The sequence below is a fragment of the Struthio camelus genome, chromosome 1, assembly GCF_040807025.1.
Source record: "Struthio camelus isolate bStrCam1 chromosome 1, bStrCam1.hap1, whole genome shotgun sequence".
Taxonomy (NCBI): Eukaryota; Metazoa; Chordata; class Aves; order Struthioniformes; family Struthionidae; genus Struthio; species Struthio camelus.
This window is the reverse complement of record NC_090942.1, coordinates 73,874,432-73,897,405: the sequence shown is the minus strand read 5'-3', so window position 1 is coordinate 73,897,405 and position 22,974 is coordinate 73,874,432. Positions and strand designations below refer to the sequence as shown.

The 22,974-nt window shown below is 42.9% G+C and overlaps 1 protein-coding gene across 3 annotated transcripts in view; it reads right to left on the bottom strand.

The window, feature by feature from the left end:
- Window positions 1–20,553, bottom strand: part of PDE3A (phosphodiesterase 3A) — a 259,901-nt gene extending 239,348 nt beyond the window's left edge. The window contains exon 1 of one of the 3 annotated variants that reach the window (XM_068948614.1): window positions 19,996–20,553. In XM_068948614.1, coding sequence (XP_068804715.1) covers window positions 19,996–20,538 — 543 coding nt within the window. In that variant the 5' untranslated portion in view covers window positions 20,539–20,553. The remainder of the gene's footprint in view (window positions 1–19,995) is intronic. The other 2 variants (XM_068948599.1, XM_068948608.1) reach the window with 2 other exon arrangements.
- Window positions 20,554–22,974: the final 2,421 nt, after the last annotated feature.

Sequence of the window (22,974 nt, the reverse complement as noted above, 5' to 3'; positions counted from 1 at the left end):
TACACATCCTGCCATCCAGACACACAAAAGCCCAAAACAGCATGTGTCTCTTTCCTTCAGTTTTATTGCATTTTACAGTTAAATGCCGAAACAAATCCTCCTCCCCTCTTCCTCCACCATTTTCTAGATGCAGTTTTATGCAACAGGTCAAAAATCAATTCAGAAGCATTTAACTAGAGAAAAGAAAAACAACTAAAACCGAAAAAATAATGATGTTAACTAAAACGAGGGAGGGAAAAAAATAGTTATTTTAAAATGACCCTTTTCAGAGGGAGGGAGGGGGAAAACAGCTGTCTGATTTTCTTTGGATATAGTTGGGCAGGAAATCGTTGAGGTGGGTTAAAATACCTTTCTTGTACAAGCTTTACAAAGAATTTCCTCTAATTACTAGAATAATATTTGTTTTCATGTCAATCTTGATAAATCACAGCTGTGGTGCTTTATTTCCTCTCCCCTCTCTCCTTATTTTCATCTATTAATAGATCTGCATGCACCCACGCATCAATTTAAAAAAAAAAAAAAGCCCTTATTTTTTCTATATATAAACACCTCCATTTTGCAGTCAGATTCCATACGTAACATAGTCCTGATCCTGGAGTGCGTAATTAGCACTAGTATTGCTGAGCCGCCAGCATGACCCTACTCTCCTCACTGTGAGCCCAGGGTCCCTAGGACACCCTGGACAGCACAGAGCAGCGCCCCTTTCGCAGAGGGGAATCTGAGGTGCCAAGGAGGGAATTTAATTAATAGCCCTGTGTGACCACTGCTGGCCCACAAGTGAAAGTGCCAGAACAAGAAAATCATCATAAACCAGAGAAATACTACCTGTTTGGGTTTTTTCATTCCTCTTCCCCAGCCCATGAGGAGGAAGGTGAGAGAGATGAAGGAGCAGAACTTCTCAGTTTTGCCATCTCAAAAACTCTCTGCAAACAGTTTTAACCAGGTGCTTTAAGCCACCAGTGTGGTCAGCATAACCCTTCAAATGACATTCTCCAGTATTTCCACTACTGAATTTTGAAGTCCAGCATAGTAAGATAGTGGTTTATACTTACTTTATACTAAGCTTACGCTTTAGTTTAATGAACTAAAAACCCACCATACTTTTTTCACTTATTTATAGGAAAACTTAAAAAAAAACTTCATTCTTGTCACAGCTTATATTCACCACGTTGTCACCTCCCCACCTAAAAACACAACCCTGAGCTAGTTCTCAGGCCCAAACTCAAAATGCTTTACAGGTTCAAAAGAGAAGCTGAAGTCCATTAATGCTGGACTACACTGGCATAAACCCACCGAGCTTAATCAAATGATCAAGCTGAGAAACATTTTCTGATTTGAGATTTTTCTTAAAACTGTCATGATGGCTGCTCTATTTCTATGCTAAGCAGCTGCATTAGCTAGAGAGGTATTTTTTTTTTCTTTAATAGGATTTAACACAGAGTTAAAAGAGGACTTTTATTACAGGTCACACTAACCAGTTACTCTGTTCTTAACAAAGCAGGTAGACGCAGCTTTGAAAACAAGACACTCTTCCCAGGAAGTTACCTGAAGGCATCTAGCCTATTCCTAATGACAGTCAAAGCATTCAAAAGCCTCCTGAGGGAAAGATTTTCTCCTGGAGTTGATTAGGCAATTTTACAGTTGGCATGCTGAGATTTTAACAGCCATTTAAGAACCATTCAGTTAGCTCAAACTGAAGTGACTTCAAAAAAAAAAAAAAAAGAAAAGAAAAAAAAAGGAAAGAAAACCACCAACAACTGGCAAATACATTTTAAAAAACTAAGCAAACAAGAACTTCTGGGTTGGGTGGAGGGGTGCAATGCACAGAACATGCCGTACTGTATATGAATACATCCCGGGGCCCTTCCTCATGTGAGAGCTTTCTCCAAACTCTGACATTGCTAACTCATGTGAGCAGCGACTGAAAGATCTGGCCCTCCGATGCTGTGTCATGTCCTTCAGACTGCTGTCTCTTATCTGGCTGCTAAGAAACCACCCTACACACAAATCCTAACAACTCCTGGCCACTTCATCTTACTTACAGCATGTAGCACTCTTTGGTAGCCTTAAAAAAATCACAAAGCTAGCAAGAAGATTTGATAAATCAACTTGTAGCTCAGTCAAAAGGAAAAGCAATTAGGAGACTACCTGGGACTCAAACCCATTAAAAGAGGAAAAAGAAAGAAAAAAAAAAAAAAAGAATTACGAATCAACTTGATACTGTAAACCAAACAGTGTAGCACTCCAGAATCAGAGGAGAACAGCAGAAGAGGCTGAAGAAACCTGATCTGTTCTTCAGTGACAAGGGGCAGGGATTTAGACTGCAAGCTAACAAACGCGTAATGACATTAACAAATTTGGCACTGAATGGAACAAACTGGGCTTATTAGCTAGTCTCAAACCAGTGACAGTGAAAGGAGGTGACACTGTACACGGATGCAGCACCAGCAGCCGGAGAGACAGCCCCCAAAGCATAGGTCCAAGTAGATGTATGCAGGAGGTGGGAACGCTGACAGCAACAACTATGCTTGCCTAAGAAAGAGCAGTGATCTAGACCAGCTTGGAAAAACATCTAAAAGGCTATTTTAAAGAAGCCTCTCATACATACACACATGAAATCTCCCTGGATTCCTTGTTGCAGTGCTTTGCTACCATTATAGCTAGAAAGATTTTCCTAATAGCCCAAACAATTCTCTTTTGCTACAAAATAAGCAGGATGAAAAGAAATCAGCTACCAGCAGACACTGAGAACACCATTCTTTCATAGTATCTTTCGACATATCAGAAAAGTTGCAGTTTTTGTTCATAGCCTTTTCCACCCTCTCTAGCCTTCTGGAAGATTGTTGTTTTTACACATAGAGGAGGAGGAGCTGTGAAGTGCAAGACGACTTCAAAGGGAACTCTGGACTTCCAGTCCTTGTCCACGGCAGACCGGATGCAATGCACTTCGCCTCCAAAGCGAATGAGGGGAGAGATTAAGACGCACATTTCCTTCCAGTCCAGTTTTTATCAAAACACCTCTACACATCATTTTGGACTAGCTGAATCTAGCCAGGCTCGGGTAAATCATATAGCTGGAGGAAGGACGGTTACAAGAGACAGAAGAAATATATGAAGCTAATTCTTCACCTCATTCAGTTTAGTACTGAGATTGCCTCATGTAAGGCAAACAAGATTTAGTCCACCGAGCAGGAAGAGCTCTTAGGCTTTTCCTCACTCTCAACTTCCTAGTAACTTCACAGAGATGCACTGGCAGTCTTTTACTTGGAAGACAGCAGCTCATAGAAGCTCACTGTTAAAACAGAGCTAGAAATCTTAATACTCACCTTCTACTCATGTCCCTAGGCCAGCAAGAGCTAACACTAGTTTCTAAAGCTTTTCAGCAACAACTTTTAATATGGAAGTTAACACAGGATTAATCTGTCAGCTTATTCAGTCTTCTGAAATGCCAAATGCCCTTATTGCCCACTGAGTTCAGCAGAAGTTGAACGCGTGAGGTACCTCATGTCAGGCCAGAAGTCTGGAGGGTATTCAAAAGGAAAGGAGAACAATACAAATGCCAAGTAATATTAGCAGAGAGGCCACCAATTTACCATTTGATATTCAAACATTCAAGGGATAACACATGTTAATACTTGCAGCTCTGTCTGGAAGCATCTGGCAAAGCAATTTAATAAAACCTACTGGCCTGAGGAAATGGGTTTTCTTGCAGTGCTCCTGCTCTCCAAAATGACACACAAATGTAAGAACAGCAGCGGTGATAGGTGATGACAGCAGTCCTAAAATCTTACCAGGAGTTAATAAAAGACCTATGCCATCTTAGGAATTTGAAGAGCACAGCAAGTGCTACCATCACAGGAGTGCAGCCCTGGGACTTCAAATCTGAGGTAACTCTACTTCCCGGCCAATGAACCATTTGCAGAGCATCACTCCCACCCTGAACTGCACAATGCATGACACCTCTTCCTGTTAGGGAAAGGGGCTAACGATCAGCCTCTGAGAGTTGCTTCTGCAGGTCCACAAGCAGCTGCTCACAGTGAAAGCTTTTACCCCAGCAAACATTAAAAGACACAAATGATTTCCTCATCCAGATAAAGATTCTTTCCTATTTTTGTCTTGTTTTTGTTGTTTTGTTCTTCTGAAAGGGTTACAGTTTCAAAGCATCCTAGTGCTAGTGCTGATATAGCAGGACTAAAAACTACAGACTTTCAAGAACTAGAAGTAAATGAATAAAGAATTAGATCTTGCTCATAAACGAGGCCTAAAAGCCATTTCATTGCTTCCTATTTCAAATCTGTTTGTGCTTACATCAGGAGTGAGCTTGGCATCTCCTACTCACTGGAAAAAAAAATACACATCTGGAAAAAGAACAAGATACTCACTGGTAATCAGATTGGTTAAAGATCTAAAATATAATATCTCGACTAACTAGATGCCTAGATTATTATAGTAACAATTCAAAGGAAAATAAGAGTTGTTTCAATTATATATTCAACAGGAACAGGGAAGAAGCAGAGCTCAGAATATTAGAAACCATTTCCATAACAAAAAGCCCTACCCACGTGCAAAGAACACATGCAGGTAGTTCATTTATAAAAGATTTTTGCCTGCATATACTACGTGTTTTAGCAAACCGTATGAATTTTCTAAGCAGAAAATCTTACTGCAGCACAGAACTGCAGTTGCACAGACAAGGGCACATGTCCCAGCAGTCACCAGGTGTCATTGGCACCTCTCCCCAGGCCAACATCAAAACTGCTAGAAGAACCTTTCATATGGTGGCTGGCAAGTCTTTCCTGACAGGCACCAAGCTCGCTATCCTCTTGTGGCACTTGTATTTCTGTGTTCACCACCTCCCGGGTTGAACTGAATCAAGACTGAAGGAGGTTCTCCTTCCAGCAGTATGACAGAGGCACTCTTGCTGCCAATAGCACATGCAAAATAAGTGTGCTGGGAGTGCGAAGCAGGGCACTGCTCTTGGGAGCACTGGCATCAATGCAAAGGGAACCAGTTAGATCATCAGAGCTATGGGCAGGATAAAATAAATGTATATACTGAGGACAAAACAAGCACACTAATGCTCAATTAATTGCTAACTTTCCGTTTCCACAAAGCTGCATCAAAAAGTAATTAAACTAGAATCACCTGCCATAAGATTTAGAACCACAAAAAAAGTTATGAACAGATGGACCTCTGCTATGAAGCTCAGACCCTGCTCTCAACTCTTAGAAAGTCCTGGCAGTTTTAGATTCAAGTACCAAGAACCTGAATTACATCAAAAACCTGAATTACATCTCCCCATCTCTGATATAATAATTTCTTTCCAGATGTTATACACTACAGTTGAAAAATTAATTCCTCTTTTTTGTAAATGGCTTTGATGATGGCCACCATATAACATCTAGAGACATTTAGTGGCAATGAAAGCTCTCACATCAAGGCTACCGTTAAATCCTCACTGAGAAGCAATGCAAGACATCTGTTTCATATTGTGTTCGAAATAATTATCTGATTTGGGCCTTACCAAAGTGCAAATTAGTTTTATTCTACTGTGAGAAAGTTTGGGAAAAGTGGAAGTCTTTAGTAATCTTTAAAAAAGAAAAAAAAAAACTTCAAGATTAGGCCAAACAAAAGAGCCAGTTCCCACAAAAGGCATGATGGAACTGTGCCAAATGCTTCTAAGAACAGAGCATTTTTTGGTTGTTTATTTGAAGCCAAATTTCATATGCCTTCATTCTCTCTTTTATGGGTATTAATAAAATTTCCACATAAATCTGTCTCTACTTAGTCATCCTTACCACTGTTAGACTTCACATCCCTTCATTAGGAAGGGCTGCCAATAGCAATGGTTATGATGCCACAAGAGCCACACTATCATGCCAAGTGTCCCGTGGAGCAGCCAGCCGAGGAAGGGGAAAGGCCACTATTGCACATCGAAAGCAGAGGATTGAAACGTATGTTGTTAAAATGAAGAGACTCCAAGCAGCGGGGGAGGGGTGAAATAAGGATGGTAATAAACAACATACATTTTTTGATTTGATGTTAGCAAATGAAAAACAAAAAAAGTCTCTTCTCCAATTAATATATATTCTTAAGACAGGTTTCACATCCTATTTGGAAATTTTACCTGTGCTTATCTAAAATTTCCATTCTTTGATGGTGTTCTTTTACAAGCCCTCATATCATACCCTGCAGCCAGTGCATACCTGTCACTCTTGTATGGAAATCTCCTCCAAGGCGTCAAGAACTTGTTACATTCGAACTTCTGAACTTGGAGCCAGGTAACTCTCTTGTCCCTTAGAGTCTGACTTAGCATTTCCTTAGATTCAGATAGCCTGGACAGATCTCTCTCTAACTCAAGAGCAGACAACAGAAGAATACCCCCTCTCAAAATAACACCAAAAACACAAACAAAGAACAGGTGCTTGGGAAACTAGTCGAAGGGAAAGAAGGTAAAAAGGTTATGAACAGAATGAAATGAAAAACAGAAGGAAAGAGATAGAGAGGAAACGTGAAATGGCTTGGCAGGAGCACTAGGTCAATGAAGCATGCTAACTGAACGAAATCAAAATTTCTGATAGGCTCCTATGAAAGATGGGAGTTTTGCCTCTGTCACTGCTTGCTTTCCTCTGTGACTGTCTTCACCTTCTGTTAATACTTTTCTGTAGCAAGACCCTACACTTGACGTATTCACCTCAGCCAGTTCCCTAACGATTTTTCCCCAGCACTCCCTCTTTATAGGGTCTGGGGCAGGAAAATACCCTTGGAGCACTTTGATCAAATACTTAGAAGACAAGTTGAGGGAAAAACTCGATATTACCAGGCTAAATGTAAGTTTCTTGGGTGTCATTGAAAGAGAGGCTGAAATAAATCTAACCCACCTTTCTTGCACACGGAGGCAGAATCAAATGTACAAAGACCATCCTTAACTTTTTTGGCCTAACTTTAACAAGAGAGGGAAGAGTTTTCAAATCTTGTGGGCTAAAGATAAGGTAAAAAGGAGCTGACCAAAGGACTAACTCATAATGCCTTTATTCCTAGGTCAGAAAAGAACATTTAGCCATTCACTGCAATCTTAGAAGAGCAGCACTAATTAAGCTGTTAACTCAAAGCATGCAGACATCAACATGAGGACATTTCTCTTAAGTTTGCTTTTTATTAAATAAACACTTGAACCCCCCCCACACTCTCATCTATGAAGTTGCATATATGAAATTTCATTAAAAACATCTTAGCTTGCAAATTCAAGAACTCAAAATATAGCATATGACACAATTATGTTTAAGAGCACTGATTCACTGCTTTAGATAGCAATCCATTAACTTAAATAATCACAGGAAAAACAGAAAGCAACAGCTTGGCCTATCAAGTTTCTGACTAAACTCATCTCTTCAGTCTGCTGTTATGAATGATGAAGATGAGCTGATCACTACTTTTATCTCAGTTCAAAAGATCTTAACCAAATAAAAGACTCAAAAGCATTTAGGCCAAGTTCTCAGAAGTAAATTGAATGAATGTAAAATTCTCTTGTCACAGTTCCCACTAGCTAAAGATTTGGGCTGTTTTTATAAGTACGTTAAGTATTTTTTTAATACACGGAATTCTACTCAAAGATATTTTTTTTTCCTTCAGCATCACGCCTCCATACTCAGTTGAGAACAGGCAATATATAGCAAAAACCAGAACATGAAATAAGCACGTATTTTCCAAGTCACACATTCCCTTCCATTAAGAAGCTGTACTAATTCATGGCCAAGATTTTATCACTTTTGATCACAGATTTACTGTAGTTCCCAAAAGAATATTAAAATCTGAAGATTTAAACAAGATGGCATTTGCAGATACAAAGATAGAATTTAAAATTCTGGGTTTCCACAAAAGACTACACTAGTGTCAGATCCAGCCCCACGTCAGAAAATTTTAAGCACCAGGTCATCTCCATTGTCTATATATAATATAAAAGCAGAATAAAATTCTAGATCCAAGGAGCCCAACAGCTAAAATACAGACATAAAAAAATGTTGAATCTATGCCTTGCAGTCACTGCTATCTACAAGTATATACCATCCATCAACCCAGAATAAAAACATCATACATTTTAGGACTAGATTTATATACCCCACACAGTAGAAGAGAATGCTGAAAAAAATGATTGGGTAGATTTAAGAGGAAGGAGCTAAACAGTCTATCTTTACTGTTTTACTTATAAAACGTGCAAGAATTTTCCAAGAAACATTTGGGTTTGCCGTCTCTCTCTCTTACCATCTGCACCCAAAAAGCTAGGTTCAGAAGTCCTAAATTTCAGTTAAGCCCCAGTGCCCAGTGTTTCCTGTTAGTTGGCTCCGACTCTGAACGTGCCTTGCCAATAGGAAACAATAGGCTTGGATCCTTGAGTGGAATTTAAGTTGAATATGTGCTGAAGTACTGGCAGCCCAGTCCATCAAACTGTAGCACTATTACAAAACGCTACGATATTACACTGCTTAACAGGAATGCAGCAAGCTTAACAGGAATTAACATTTTGTATTCTCCACCACAGAAGTCAGTTTTCAATACCAAGATGGCACAGACAATACTTCTGTTTGCCACAAAATAGATTCTCAGCATGTACAGAGCCAGCGCTACCTGAAGCAAATTCTATGCACCTATTTCTTTGCACCAGCCTGCTTATGAGCAGTACTAACCTGTTCGCTTCTGCACAGGTCAGAAGAAATTAAAATGACCAGCAAGTCTAAGCAAAAATCTTTCACTGGAAAGGGTAGGGTTCCCCTTTTCTATCCCTTTTGATTTCCAGATCCCTGGCTCAGTTCTCCTTACAGTTCAGTTCCTCACAGACACAAGGGATGTATAGCATTAAGTCCTTTAATAGAAAATGTTTATTCATTTGCAGTTTTACATAATCAGCAGACAGTTAGGACTGCATTTAAGAACAATACCTGCCTATGAATTAAGCTTGTCTTAAAAAAAAAGTCGCATATGAATCATGTTGCAATATTTCATCTCACATAGAACTTTGAGACAACAAAATTACCCAGGTAGCATATCTGTAACTCATTTTCAGAAGTTTCTTAATAACAAATACTAATGAGTGCAGCTTTCTTGAGAACAGGTACATCACAGCAATGATGCATTTATATAACAGTAAGTTTTACCAGCTGAAGCTCATCAAAATTTTAGTCACCTACTTATTTCAGCTGGACTCATCACACTCCTAACTAGGCAAAACGCCATGCCAAAAAAGCCCCCACAGCTCTCCTGACTCACATTGATGTTGTTTGCATTTTATGCCCATGAGAACAACACTGGTTCAAGCTGTGCAGGGAATTTATCAGCTCCTTGCATCCAGCCAGCTCCGAGATCCATGACATACCTAAAATTAGCAGCAAGCCCATCTAGGTACCTGAGGTACTGTACAAAGCACCTATAAAGCTTTGCATCTCCAGAACAGAATTGCAGCAGCAAGTTACAGTGCACTTTGAAGACATAAACATGTATTTGTTGATGAAATCATTATTCAGGTATATTATAAACAAAAGAGAAAAATTTCAGCAAAATTCCATATGCATTTGCAAGTCAAAAAATAATAAAAAGATTTAAAATATCACAAATCAAAAGTCAAGCAATAGTTATAGAGGCTGACATAACAAAGAACAGGTCTGCCTATGGACACATCAGAAAATAATATTAACTATCTAGAGAGAATAGGATTGTGTATAAGCCAGAGAGCAGACTGCGCTGTCAGGGTCGAACTAAGAATCCTATCCCTCTAAACCACCTTTCCAATTGCTGCTGGGAGATACTAGGAAAAAAAGAAAAAAAAAAAATCAATCATGATCTCCAAGTCTCTATTCTGAATAGACATATATGTATACACACACACATATATAATATAAAGTTATGATACAAGGTCTCAGGTAACTACACAAGCAACACATTCAATGTTAATTTGGAATTACTATTGTTAAAATAAGAAAGAGCACTGTTAGCTGTTCAAACAAGCTATCTGCAGATTTGTGCATGGGAACACACCCTTCTCCCACACTGATGATGCAACTGGAAAGATCAGCCTGTTATCCTGGGAGGTACTGAGCAGTCTCAATTCCCATTTAAGTCAGAGAAGGCAGGGAGGAGATTATCAGTAACCACCACAAAAAGAAAAAGAAAATGCTAAGAAAATAGCATTTTTAATAAACGTTGGCTTGTATAACCTAAATTTTAAAATATTACTGAATGGTCTCCATGAAAATTTAAAGGTATTCATTGCCTCACAAGAATATGACGCACAATGACATCTTGGCACAAGCATTCATGTAACAACCCCACTTGCAGACTCGGACGAAAACTCAAAACACATTTAAAACACGTTACGGGTCATCTCGCGATTGCAAATGCACTCAAACACACCTAACTCCCTTATTAATACAAATATAGCAATCAGAACTTTTCAGTAAAGCCCATGGTTAAAGTCACCAACAAAACTAAAGAAAAGGTCATCTTAGAACTTCAGCATTTGAAGTTTTTGCCATTCACCAGGTGATATCAAAGCAAGGACTTCAATATCAAAAATACAGGAATAGCACTGTCCGTACTTGGGACGGAGGCAGGAGGGGAAGCAGCCAAGTCTTCTGCTCGAGAGAAACTCAGTTAGATTGGCTGGCTGGTGAGCTCTAACAGGTTACAGCAACAAAAAGAAAGAAAGAAAAAAAAAAATCCCAAACTCCCAAGAGCACTTCAGTCTCTGCAATAATGGGGAGAGGGAGTAGCACACACAACAGGATTGTGCAACCCTTTTTGATCCGCACTTGCAAACAGAGCTCTGAACCGTTCTACAGCTGCCGTTGCCATTGAGATTTAATAGACGAACACAAACCTTTAGGCCTCGCAAGTTTTATTGTGCAGGCAACTAAAAGCTTGGGCGAGCAAATCTAGTTCGCTGCTCACAGAAGGGGAGAAAACAATGCTCAAATGTAGCTTCTCAACCCCTACATCCTTTCCCCTTTCCAAGTGCCTCCCTTCACTCTGGTCAGACATGTGAACCAGCGCTCCTGAAGGTCCCTTTGCAGACAACCACGGTCTCCACAGGGCAAAGAGCCGGTCACTCTGGTCTTCTCAGCTGCCTCACATTCACAGTTTACAGTAAATTTGGGGTATAGAGTTGTGTCAAGGATCAACATTTGTATGTAACATAGGTAACCTTTTGTCATTTCTGTTCTGCCTATGCTCCATGACGTTAAACACAAACATAAGTGGCCTATTTAAACCTATATAACAAAAGTAAATGCAAGAGATTAGCAGAAGCAACTGTACCTCAGGATGAGGAACACCTATTGCTGTATTGCCACAGCTGTAATTCCAGCATATGTAGATATTAGCAAGGTATCATCAACTTGCTGCAGCTTTGGAGGGCAATAATTTTAAAAACAGTTAAACCTTTGGCAGTCAAGCTCTCAAATCCTTCCTTTCCCTTTCTGGAATTTGTTTCACAAACACAGTTAACAGACAAAGCCAAACACCAGTTTAGAAGGACTTGCTCAAAATAAGTAACATTCAGTTTTTAAGCTGAATAATAACATTCCCCTAAAATACTGTCATTTAGACAAAGAAAACCTAGAGTGTCTTTCTAGAAAATCAAGCAGCTTCTTAAAAAAAAAAAAATCCAAGTTATCAGTGATTTGATCCTCAAAACACAGCAAGTGATACAGCTTACCAGCAGAGATCGTTATATTCATATTTCACAACACAGCTTTTAACAAAGCTGAGATATATTTCTATCAGGATCAACCATTCTAAGAGGAATGACTGCTTTTTAAACTGTCGTTGGGGTCTGTCTCAGGACTTCAGCAACAGTCAGCAGGCATCCTCCACCTGCCTGAAAGGCATTGTTCTTAGAGAGTGAGAAACAAAATTCCTGTGAAGAATTGTAATGATGCACCATATAATTCTACTTTATTTTAAAATTCATATCAAAGCATCAGTTTTAAGGCTAAAACAAAGCCAAACAAGGGCAACCAACAAAGTAGAGTATGCAGATAAGTCATTTTTAATCCAGAACGTCTCACTGAGGGCTTTGGGTCATTAGTCAAGGAGGCCTCAGCTATAGCCAGAGCTACTTCCAACATGCGGAAGTTTAATATTTTTTCAGCCTTGTAGTGGCTGAGAAGTTGAGAGAGGAAGAGACAAATCACCTTTAGCTATAGTGATGCTCATAAAGATCTTCTTCTTAACGCTCTTTAATATGTAACAGTAGGAAAAACACGAACAAAGTCACAGTGAACTGCAGTGCTGGCCAGCAGCGAGAGGGCCTGGTCAGCAGCTCATACCAGAAAACAGTAAATACACTGAAGCGTACACTAACATAGCAACCATCAAAAGGGGGATTTTCCTCCTAACTAGCATCAGATTAAAAAATAAAGCCAGGTTTTCTAATTTTCAACCTGCTTGGCATAAGAAACCTATAGACTTTAATAAATAATAAACCCAAATGTCCAATGTTTTTAGAAATAACTTCAGTCATACCCTGTGGCAATATACTCCACAATCAATGTATATTTCCATCACACACATGCACACACTCAGACATCTTTCTAATAGCTTAAAATTAAAGATTTCTTTTCCAAATTCCCTTTTATTCTTCCAGTGTCAGAAGACACCGTTCCACGCTCCTCAGCCAGATCTGTTCTCACTCATCTTTCCAGTCTCTTCTTGGACCAAACCATCATCTCTTTGTGGACCCCAACCATTCATTTTGGTCAACCAAAACTCAATACAGCACTCCAAACCAGGATTTAGCTAATCTAATCCTCACCATAATACTTCACGCGCACACACGCACACATTTTTGGTGACCATCACGGCCAGCTGAGTTGGTCGAACGGACACAGAGTGTTTTTCCTGACGAGTTCTAAAATTAGTGATGCAATTTCACCAACCCAGCTCTTACAATCAATATCCTTCCTCCACTGTATATTCTGCCTTCTATTCAGCAGCACTTGTGGGGCCCTTAGGAAACCGTCCGGCTGCCTCCTACGCCCAGCGGTAACGAACGCCCTGACAAACAATTCTGCTTCCTCAGTGCATTCTGCTATTTCACACTTGCTGATGTGTCTCACGGTTTATGTATAAACAATGACATGTCTGAATAGAGAATCGTGAGGTGCCACGATTCACTCAGCAAGGGCGGTTTAGTCTGTTTTTCTGGATTCTTGGCCAAGCTGGGGGCAATTTCTTCTTCTTACCATAATTGCTGATTGCCTTTGTGGCTTGCAATGGCCTTTCAAAGGCCAAAAAACACTACTGCTCTTCTTCCAGTCGTTTTTTTGCTAGCACATCCAAAGAACTCTAACAGACTAGAGAAGTACGATTTTATTTTATGGCAGTTTTATTGATTTGCCCCTGCCTTATGAAGCTTGTGCAGGTGTTTAGCTAAAGGCAAAACGTTTGAGCTGACGGTCTTCAACCGCACGTGGAACTTCATTGACGAATAGAAGCAAAGGGTTACGAAAAGCAAAAATGCGACTATGATCACAGTGGGTATTTAGGAAAATGCGAAAAAAAAAAATACTCAGTTAAGTACCACGGACAGATTTTGTTTATTATGTTTTTAACTTGTTTGGCATACTTGTTTAAAAGGCGAGTGCAAATGCAGAACAGGGTCTCTTATGCCCTCTAGGGGTGCAGCCCTGTAAACACGTGCGCCGGTAACTGCACCCGCGAGCGGCCTCAGCGCTTCCGACGGCGCGACTTCTACTTAAGCAAGCGCCTGCAGAGGAGGGGTAGAGACGCACAGCATTATTAAATAGAAGCTTGTAACAATTTTATCCACCTACGTGGAGAAAGAAGAAGATGAACTCAAGCTGTAAGGTTTATTCAAAGAAAAAAAAAAAAGATAAGGACAGCTCAGCAAGGAAAACACCGATATTCCCATATTCCCCCAAAGTTAATGTAAACTTGGACAGACATACCCACCTTTTTTTTTTTTTTTTTTTTTTGCTATTTCTCAAGTCATTACTCTGATCCAGATAACTTCTGATCTATCACTGTACTTGAAACAGGCTTAAAAAACAAACCAAACAAGAACCCTAAAAACTACATAATCCAAATTAGAGGCATTTATTTCTGAATGACACTCTGACTAACATAGAACAGACTTTGTGGAAAGGGACTAGTAATATACGAAGAAACTTTTCCAAATCAAAATAGAGTAGAGGAAAAAAAAAAAAAAAAAAGAACACACAAATCAAAACCCAACTTCCACTTTGTTATCTGAATCTTAACATCTATTTCCTTGTCCATCAAGCGCTAGGCTACACACTGCGTATCTCCGATTAGATTAGCAAAGTAATTCTTAGCAACTAGCTCAAAGCTTTAATTTCAGCAGCGTTCTTTTTATTCCTGAACCACTCAGGACACAGTCAACTTATGCCCATTTTAAAGCCTTGAAGTCTGAAGGCGTTAGAACTCAGCAACCTTTCCAGTTCGAGGGTGGGATATATTGTTTTGTTTTTAAAGAAGAAAGCCCAAGTGATATTCCTTCAGCTTCCAAAAATACAGCTATATCTCAGTCCCTTGCAAAAAAAATTTGGAACACAAGCATAGTAACAGCAGATCAGGACAAATTCATACAAGTGTCGCAGTTAACGTCCAAAACATCATATGTCACTGTTTTTCCCCTCCACCCCCCAACAAGCTTCTCAAAACACATTTCATACACAGGGTCACTGTTCTGGCTGTTTATTTAATTAACATGACAACCCAGCATACACAGGATTTCTTTCAGTTCCACAGCTTTGCATTTTCACACTTCATATTCCGTGCAGAAAGAGCAGAAAGTCACTACTGTATTTTACTCTTTTGGCAATATACCATAATATTAATTTCTTGATTTAACAGATTGACAAAAATAGTCTCTAAACCAATCATGACAGTTTCCTCAGGAGTGTCTAAATGTTTGTGAGAACGAAAGAAAAAAAAAAGGTAGAGCCAGTTTGTGCAAATGAAACCATGCACAAATATATATAGAGAGAGAGAGAGAGTATCTAGAATTCCTGTATAATTTCTCTGGAGCCTTACTTAAATATTTTACACATTTGTGTTTCTGTAAGTCACCAGATGACATAACTCCTCAGTATTGCTCAGTTTCTAGTGATCAGAATGGTAATGCTAGTAAATCTTCTCAGAGTAATTGCAATACAATAATGCTTATTAGCATAATTAGGCATATGGTATAACAAAACATGTCTAACAGAAGACTATACATGAAAAAAGTTCAATATCTAAATTTATTTGCCTTAACATTAACGTTACCTACCTCTTTCTCCCCCAGATTAAAAAATATACATATAGAGATATGTTGCACTCAGACCTCTCCCATTTTCTGGGCAGAGGGCAGGATACTTAGTATCAAAAACTGGTTATAGGATAAAAGTACGTTTATCCTTCTTTTTAAGTACAGTATGCTAGAGAGCCAGAAAACAAACACAAAATCTAGTGTATTCCTGTCAGTTGCAAAGCTCTCACTGTCAAACAATGAGAAGCACAGATAAAACCCCAATTTTCCCTTAAAAAACAACAACATTTATTTTTCTAATCTATTTCTTGGATCTTATCACTGAGAAGATATCCTTGACCATGTGAACTGATATAGGATGGTCCTCGCAACTCCGCAGACAGGCAGTGATGATAACTGACCCAGCTCTCTCAACTTTCCCATGCAATGGCCTAGGAACGGGCAAAGTAACTCCAGGATCCCACAAACAATGGTCAAATCAGGCAGGAATCCCTCCGCTGCCACTGGCGCAAGACAGCAGAGTCTGGCACCAGAGTTACTTATCTGGAAAAAAAGGACTTTTGAAAAGGAGAAGTGAGGAAAGACACAGTCAAACAAAACAGCCACTAAGCCTCAAATCAATTAAAAAATAACTGAAATCGACTCTCAGGTGTGCCTCAGAGAGGTGATCGGCTTTCTCCTTCTCCCTATTCCTAGAAGCAGGCAAAGAGAAAGAAAGGATAAAAATGGGTAGGAAACCTCCCTGTCCCAGAAGGCTGAGGATGGTGCATGGGAGCTACACATGCAGGGATGCAGGAGAAACTCCTCGTCTTGGTGTCACCCACCAGCAACACGGGGGATCTCAGCTTTACAACAGGGCAAGATTCAACACCTCACTGATATCTTCTCCTCACGCACAGTTGTGTCACCCGCTGGTGAGCAGGCTGATTTTGGAACTAGGAAACGTTTCCAACAGGTATGGTCTACCTGTGTCAGTCTTCTGACAAAGACTAAGAAAAAAAAAAACTAAAGAGGATAAGTAAATTGACCTACTTGAAGCAGCTGCTCTAGCTATCTTAACTCGCAGCTTGTAATAAATCCAAGTTAGCTGCAAGCCCCGCAACAAAGTAAAGAACAGGCAAGGCTTAGGACCAAAATCAGCAGTCTTCTGCGCGAATTAAAGTTCCCAACAACTACCTCCTATGGAGTAGTTTAAGCACTAAGGCCACATGGTCCCTTTGGATCCTTGTATGTCCAGATTAACACACCCACACATTTTTAGTCACACAGATCTGAGACATAAGCTTCAGAATACACAGGCCACATCATAATTCAGTGGGGAACATCAAGATACAGAAGACCTCTCCCACCTTCCTCCCAAACCTCCTGTCCTCAGTTGTAGGAAACAGTGAAAATGGTTTGAAAAGACATAAAGAAGAGACCTCAAAAGCTATCATCCTGATGGTACACGTGCATCTGCAGCAGGAAGGAAAAAATACGTATTTGTTCATTCATTCATTCATTGCCTCTCTCACCCAGCCATTCACAATTTCTCTCCATAGCCTCTTTTAAAACTGGGTGAGTGAGCCCTCAAGGAGCAGAGCATCCTCAGCTGGCATTGATGAAATCACAGGAAGACAACATTCAGCTCTGAGCAGGATCAGGCTGCGACAAAGCACGTATTTCTCAATGAGGACTACATACATGCCAAGTTCGAAGCTTTTAATCTAAAGAATTTGCTGAAGTTGACAGAGAGAGAGATGAAACAAACACAAAAATTAGCCCCTTAAAAATAGAACTAGAGCAAAAACTAATAAAGAATACTTTTAGGAATAAATGTAGTTTATATCTGGGTATATTTTTAATAAAACAGATTTTCTTTGGGAATTCTTTTTGGAAGTGATTGCCAACTAAGATGAGACAGTTCTACAGAAGGAATAATTTAGTGATATGCACATTTTCAGCTATTCCCACTAGTAGGGTAAAACAGAAGTATTCTTTTAATTTTAAATACGTTAATACCCCTATTCGTGATGTTACTTTACAATTCCTGATAGATCTACAAGTCCTTTAGATCACAAGGCCAAATACGTTCAATTTCATAATTTTGTATTCAGTTTATAACCAAAATTCCAGCTTTTGTAGAATCTTATATTAATATAAACAGGTAAGAAGGGAGTCATGCTCTGAAAAAAAGAAAGATTAATTGCTGACTATTTAGAAATAGGAAAGACTACATGTGAGGCAATAGGAAACATCTTTAAAAACTTCTTCTAATGTTATTCACTAAATGAGAACATATACTTTCAAAGCAATAAAGTAGATCCATCTCCCGATGAAAGTATTGGAAGCTCTCAGACATATTAAAAAGCCATCTTTTGGACCAGAAACATTCAGGGTGTGTTTTCTAAAAGACAGGCTGAGAGAAGGACTGGTTTTGTTTATAAAGTCCTCTTCTCTATATTTAACATGTTATATTTAAAAACTGTCCAAAAGAGAAACATTTACCTATGGTTTCTTTAAGTCTACAGGGAGGTGATTTTTGCTATAAACACAAACTTTGTGTGCTGTCAGGTAAGAGAGTCCCACTTTTCTTAGCATTTCTTCAAGGCCCTTACAGGGCATTGTTTCAGGTTTTCTACTTTTCTTTGTTGCCAACATTTATTTGAAAGGATAGCTTTTAGAGAGGAAAGGCAGGGAAGTTCACATACGCACAGCCACGATTTGCTAAAAAGCAAGACAAAAAATCTCCCCAACCTAGAAAGTCATCATCCATTTCTAATCATATGGTGATGCAAGCAATACCAGATCTTGCTATTGATTAATATTAAATGAGAACAAAGGAAAGAAATTTGCCAAAAATCCTGCAGTGGGTAAACTGAACAGCCACCAATTCACTCTAATCCAGATCTACAGTTTGGAAGCGGGAACTGCTCAGGGCAAACAGAACTACTGCCTCTAAATAAAACACTGGTGTGGGGGTGGGGGTGTGTAGTGGGGGGGTGGGGTGGGGGGCTAAATCTACCTTATTATCGATCATCAGATTAATATCCAGTATATATAGACAATTTGTATTGCCTTTGTAAGAAAAGAGAAGGAAGTGATTGCAAACTAGTGAGCCCTACCTCGGAATGATTACATTTAAACATGTTAAGTAGAAAGTTGCTTTTACTCGAAGTGCCTGAGCAAGTGGAAAAAAGTTTAAAACGTTACAAATGATTATTGTAAGAAACCACCAGAAACATCTAGTGTCATCAAGTAAGTACAAACAGTTTTAATTTCTTGCCTTAGATATTGTGTTTACAAATTATTCTTACACCCTTCTCTCTCAGTCCATAATAAAGTCAGAACTGAGTCAGCTTGCTATTTTTTCACACTGTATTTGCCTGGACACTATGGTAAATATTTATTTAATCTAAACAAAAATGTTAAATAAATAAGTGCATTTGTTGTAAAGTAAGCCTCAAGTATATAAGGTTGTCAGGCCCTCTTCTAGAAAATGTCATAACCAACCACAAAGGGATGTAATCAAACCATTTCCAGAAACAAACTAGCCACCCACACCATATGGTTAGATGCCATTACTTAGAAAATACTTAACTGCTTATCCAGCAAGTGACCTGAAAGAAAACCTCTGGTATACTGCAATACACTTCAGCTGACCACAGTTCACAGAGTCATTTTTAAGACTAATTGAAAAAGGAAACTTAATACCCTTTGCCATTTATTTCCCCCCTTGGTTTCCCTTTCCACCACTGAGGAAGTGCTGTGGAGACTTCCAATATGCTCAGTTACACGTGATCCATCAAATAATTCTTTTGTGGGGCAATCTTTAGGCTCAAAAGATCCAAAAAACACTTCAGGCGTTGAACTAAGCTCCCCGTTGAACTAAGCTGGACTCCACGCCGGCAGGCAAGACGTTTGCTTGCTTCATTTCTCTTAGGTGCGCGTTTAAAAGAAAGCATCGCTGGTAACAAAGTAAGTTTTCACTCATCCATTCAAATCACGGCCTCTTAGAGGAAACAAAGTTGAGATAAAGCGCGCGTACCTAGTATCAACTCCCACAACAGCAGCAACGTGAAAGCTATCGATTACACCCACAGAAACAGCCCTGCGGAGGCAAAGTGCAAAGATGAGCACGGCTCCGCTCCGGGCCGTCTCAGAGGACACGCTATCGCACTGATAAGAGACTTCTCCCACCGAGGACGAGCTGCTCGGTTCGCTCCCCCCAAAACACACACCTTGAAAGATTAAAGGAAGTTTAACAGGGTCCAGCCACCTTGCCGGAAAACTACAGGTTTTAAAAAAAAAAAAAAAAAAAAAAGGCTTGTCAGTGATGCTGGGAAATCTCGAGCCTGTGCCTTGAAGGCGCGCTCCCCACCAGCTCCGCGAAGCGGGCGCGCACCCTCCACCTCAACTTTCCGCCAGGCTTCAGAAAAAAAAAAAAAACAACCTCTAGTGATGGCTAGCAAAAAAATAAATAAAAATAATAAAAAAAGAACTCAGGGTTTTTGCCCCGCGGCGCGCACCCGGGCACCTTACGCTCAGCCTGCAGCCCGCCCGCCGCGGGAAGAGCCCCCGGCCGGCCCGGCACCGGGCACCGCTGCGGCCGGCGGGGCGCCCCGTCCGGCAAAGTTTTGGCGGCGGCGGCGGCGGAGTTTGGCGGCGGCGGCCCCCTGCCTGCCTCCCCGCCTCCCTCCCCGGCCCGGCCCGGCCGGCCCGCGCCCTACCTGCTCGCGAGGTATGCAGGGCAGCGAGGTCCGGCGGTGGCTCTTGCTGCCGCAACCCGACATCTCGGCGGCGACCACGGAGCTGGACCGCCGCCGCCTCCTCCTCAGCGCCGGGGCTGCGTCGCCGGCGGCGGCCGGGGGCGCGGCGGGGGGCGCGGCGGGCGGGGCGGCCCCGCGCGGCGGCCAGAGCCGGTCGGCGTAGCCGGCCAGCAGGATGCCCAGCAGCCCCAGCAGGTACGCCAGGTAGGGCCGCCAGGACGCCTGGACCCGCTCGAAGGAGACGAGCGACGTGGTCCTCACCGCGCTAGTCACGGCGATCATGAGGACGCCCTGCCTCAGCTTCAGCACCAGCCATGTCACGGCGGCCAGGCAGCTCAGCACCACCCCCGTGGCGCTGAAGGAGAGCAAGTGATCCTCCTCCTCCCCCGCCGCCGCCGCCGCCGCCAGCCCCGTCTGCGCCACCGCTTCCCCCCCGCAGCAGGCGACCAGCAGCAGCGCCGCCGTCCGCGGCCGCACGCCGCCGCGCAGCAGGTAGCGGCCCATGCCGAAGAAAGCCCCGGCCAGGCCCAGCGGCACGGCGCCGGGGGGCAGCCAGGCCCGCAACCCCACGCCGGGGGGCGGCCCAGCCCGCCGCCCCGCCGCCGCCGCCCCGCCGCCGCCGCCGCCCTCGGCCGCCAGCTCGCGGCCCGGCTCCCCCCGCACCAGCCGCACCGCCAGCGCCAGCAGCAGCGGCAGCGAGCCGGCGCGCAGGGCCGAGCAAAGTTTCCGGCAGCGCCAGCTCCCCCGCAGCACCGGCGGCGGCGCGGCCCGGGAGGCCGCTGCCGGCCCCGCTCCTGCCGCCGCCACCGCCCCGCCGCCTCCTCCCGCCACCCCCTCGCCGCTCAGGGCCATGGCCCCGGCAGCCCTGCCCGCGCACAAGCGCGGACCCCCGGCCGGGCAGCGGAGCGGCGGGTCGGGGTCGCTCCCCGCCGCCGCCGCGCCGGCATTGCCTGCGCCGCGCCGCGCACGGAGGGGCCGGGGAGCTCCTCTGCCCCCCACCTCCGCGCTCGCCTGGGGCTGGAGGAGGAGGAGGGGGGCTAGCAGGAGGAGGAGGGGAAGGGAGGGAAAAAAAAAAAAAAAAAAAAAAAGGAGAGCGCGAGACGAGGGGAAATCCTAAACAGTGTAAAAGCAGTGGGGGAGGAGTGGGGAGAGGCAGATGTACCAACTCAGAAGTGCTGCTTAATTTCTAGGCCATCCTTTGCCTCCGAGGCGCTCCCGGCGGCGGGCGGGGGGAGCGGGCGGCGCTGCCGCCGGAGCAGCCCCGGGGGTCCCCGCCGCGCCGCCGGCCCCGCGCACCCCGGTCGCCGCGGAGGGAATAATGGCAGAACCAGACAAATTGAAAATAGAAGGGCAGCGGAGCCGGGGGAGAAGTTGCTAACTACGTCCTGCCGCGGAGAGGAGAGACGAGAGCCGCGGGAGGGACTTGAGGGAGGCTACTTGGGAAGCGGGGAAGGGAGAGAGAGGGAAAAAAAAAAAAAACAGAGGCGAGAGAAAGGGAAAGCGTTTCCCTTCTCAACGCTGCTGGGATAGTTCCCGAGTTTTGCATGGAAAATTCAAGTGATGCGAGCACCCCCCGGGAAAGGATGTTGCGGAAAGCCCAGGAGCAAACCCGAACAACATAACTAACCCGAGAAAAAGAGCGCGGGGCGGGGGGATAATGGGAGGCGATAATTAAACAAGCAGGAGACAGCTGGGGGGGGGGGGGGGCGCTGGCAAACCGGCCGGCACGACTCCCGGGACAAGGCTGCCGCGGCCCCTGTCCGCCCCCGGCGCAGGCGGAGGGGGGGGCCGGTCGCGCCCCTGCTCCGCAGGAGCCGGCGGTGCCACTCGGGCGGCGGAGCTGCCGGCCACCGGCCGCTAGCGGCCAAAGCATAAATCCGCCTGTCAGGGAGGGGGCAATTACAAAGCCGTAAAAAAGTCAGCAAGATGAATGTTTACGAATGGCTATTAATATTTTTGTTGTTGGTTTAATGGGAAGCCCAAGCTGGAATCCTGCAGCCAGGACTGTAGTGTTCCCCGCACTTTGGGGAAGTCGATGCCCGAGATCCGTGTTTCACAACTGGGATCCTGGGGAGGGAGGTGCAGACCCTGGGGTCTTAGGCCATTGCTAGGCTGCGGCTCCATCCAAAACCCACGGCTTCCTCCCTTTAAACCTGTCTCACCCTGACACTGGAGGGTTCCTTCAGGAGGAATTTGCAGAGCGCTAGAGGTTTCCTCAGTTAGGCCCACATCCCTGGCTTGTGTAAAATTACTATTTGCACGGGTAAAAATCAGGCGTGGATCAAAAGCCTGTGCAAGATCAGGGCCTTAATTCTTAAAGCCACAGCTCCCGGTGAAGGGTATAGAGTAATGTATTTAGCACATAATAATACAAACCATAGAAAAATATAATCACCAGCTGTGAAGTTACAGAACATTAAGAGTCAGGAAATGAACAGATTAGAAGACAGAATTTCCCTGCTCTCTTCCCCCATGCGCATACACAGATCACTAATTTAAGATAGATTTATAGTCTTTACATATTTATTTGTGTATCTATCTGGATGTCATGCCCATTATCCAGCACCTGAGCATCTGAAATGGTAGCATGAGTGAAACATGTTTTGGATTTTTACTAGAAATGGGTCATAAAAACTGAGTATGTTTTTAAATAGTAGTTTTCCAGACTGGCTATTATGGAATATAGATTTATTAGTCATTTTTATGTTTGAAGCTTGGTTTGAAAACAACCTAGATATTGTTTGCAAAGTTTGGCTCTAAGGAATGGAAAGCCTCTGTTTTTTTAAAAGGTTAAAGGTCCAGAGTAAGAACAGCTGGAGAGGTTTAGAGCTTATTCTGGTGAGACAGCAATCAGCAGGTTGCCATATACACCTAGGAAAACATAGCTGGGTTCCATCTACCCCAAGCATCAACATCTCAAAGGCAGAATCAAGACCTGGA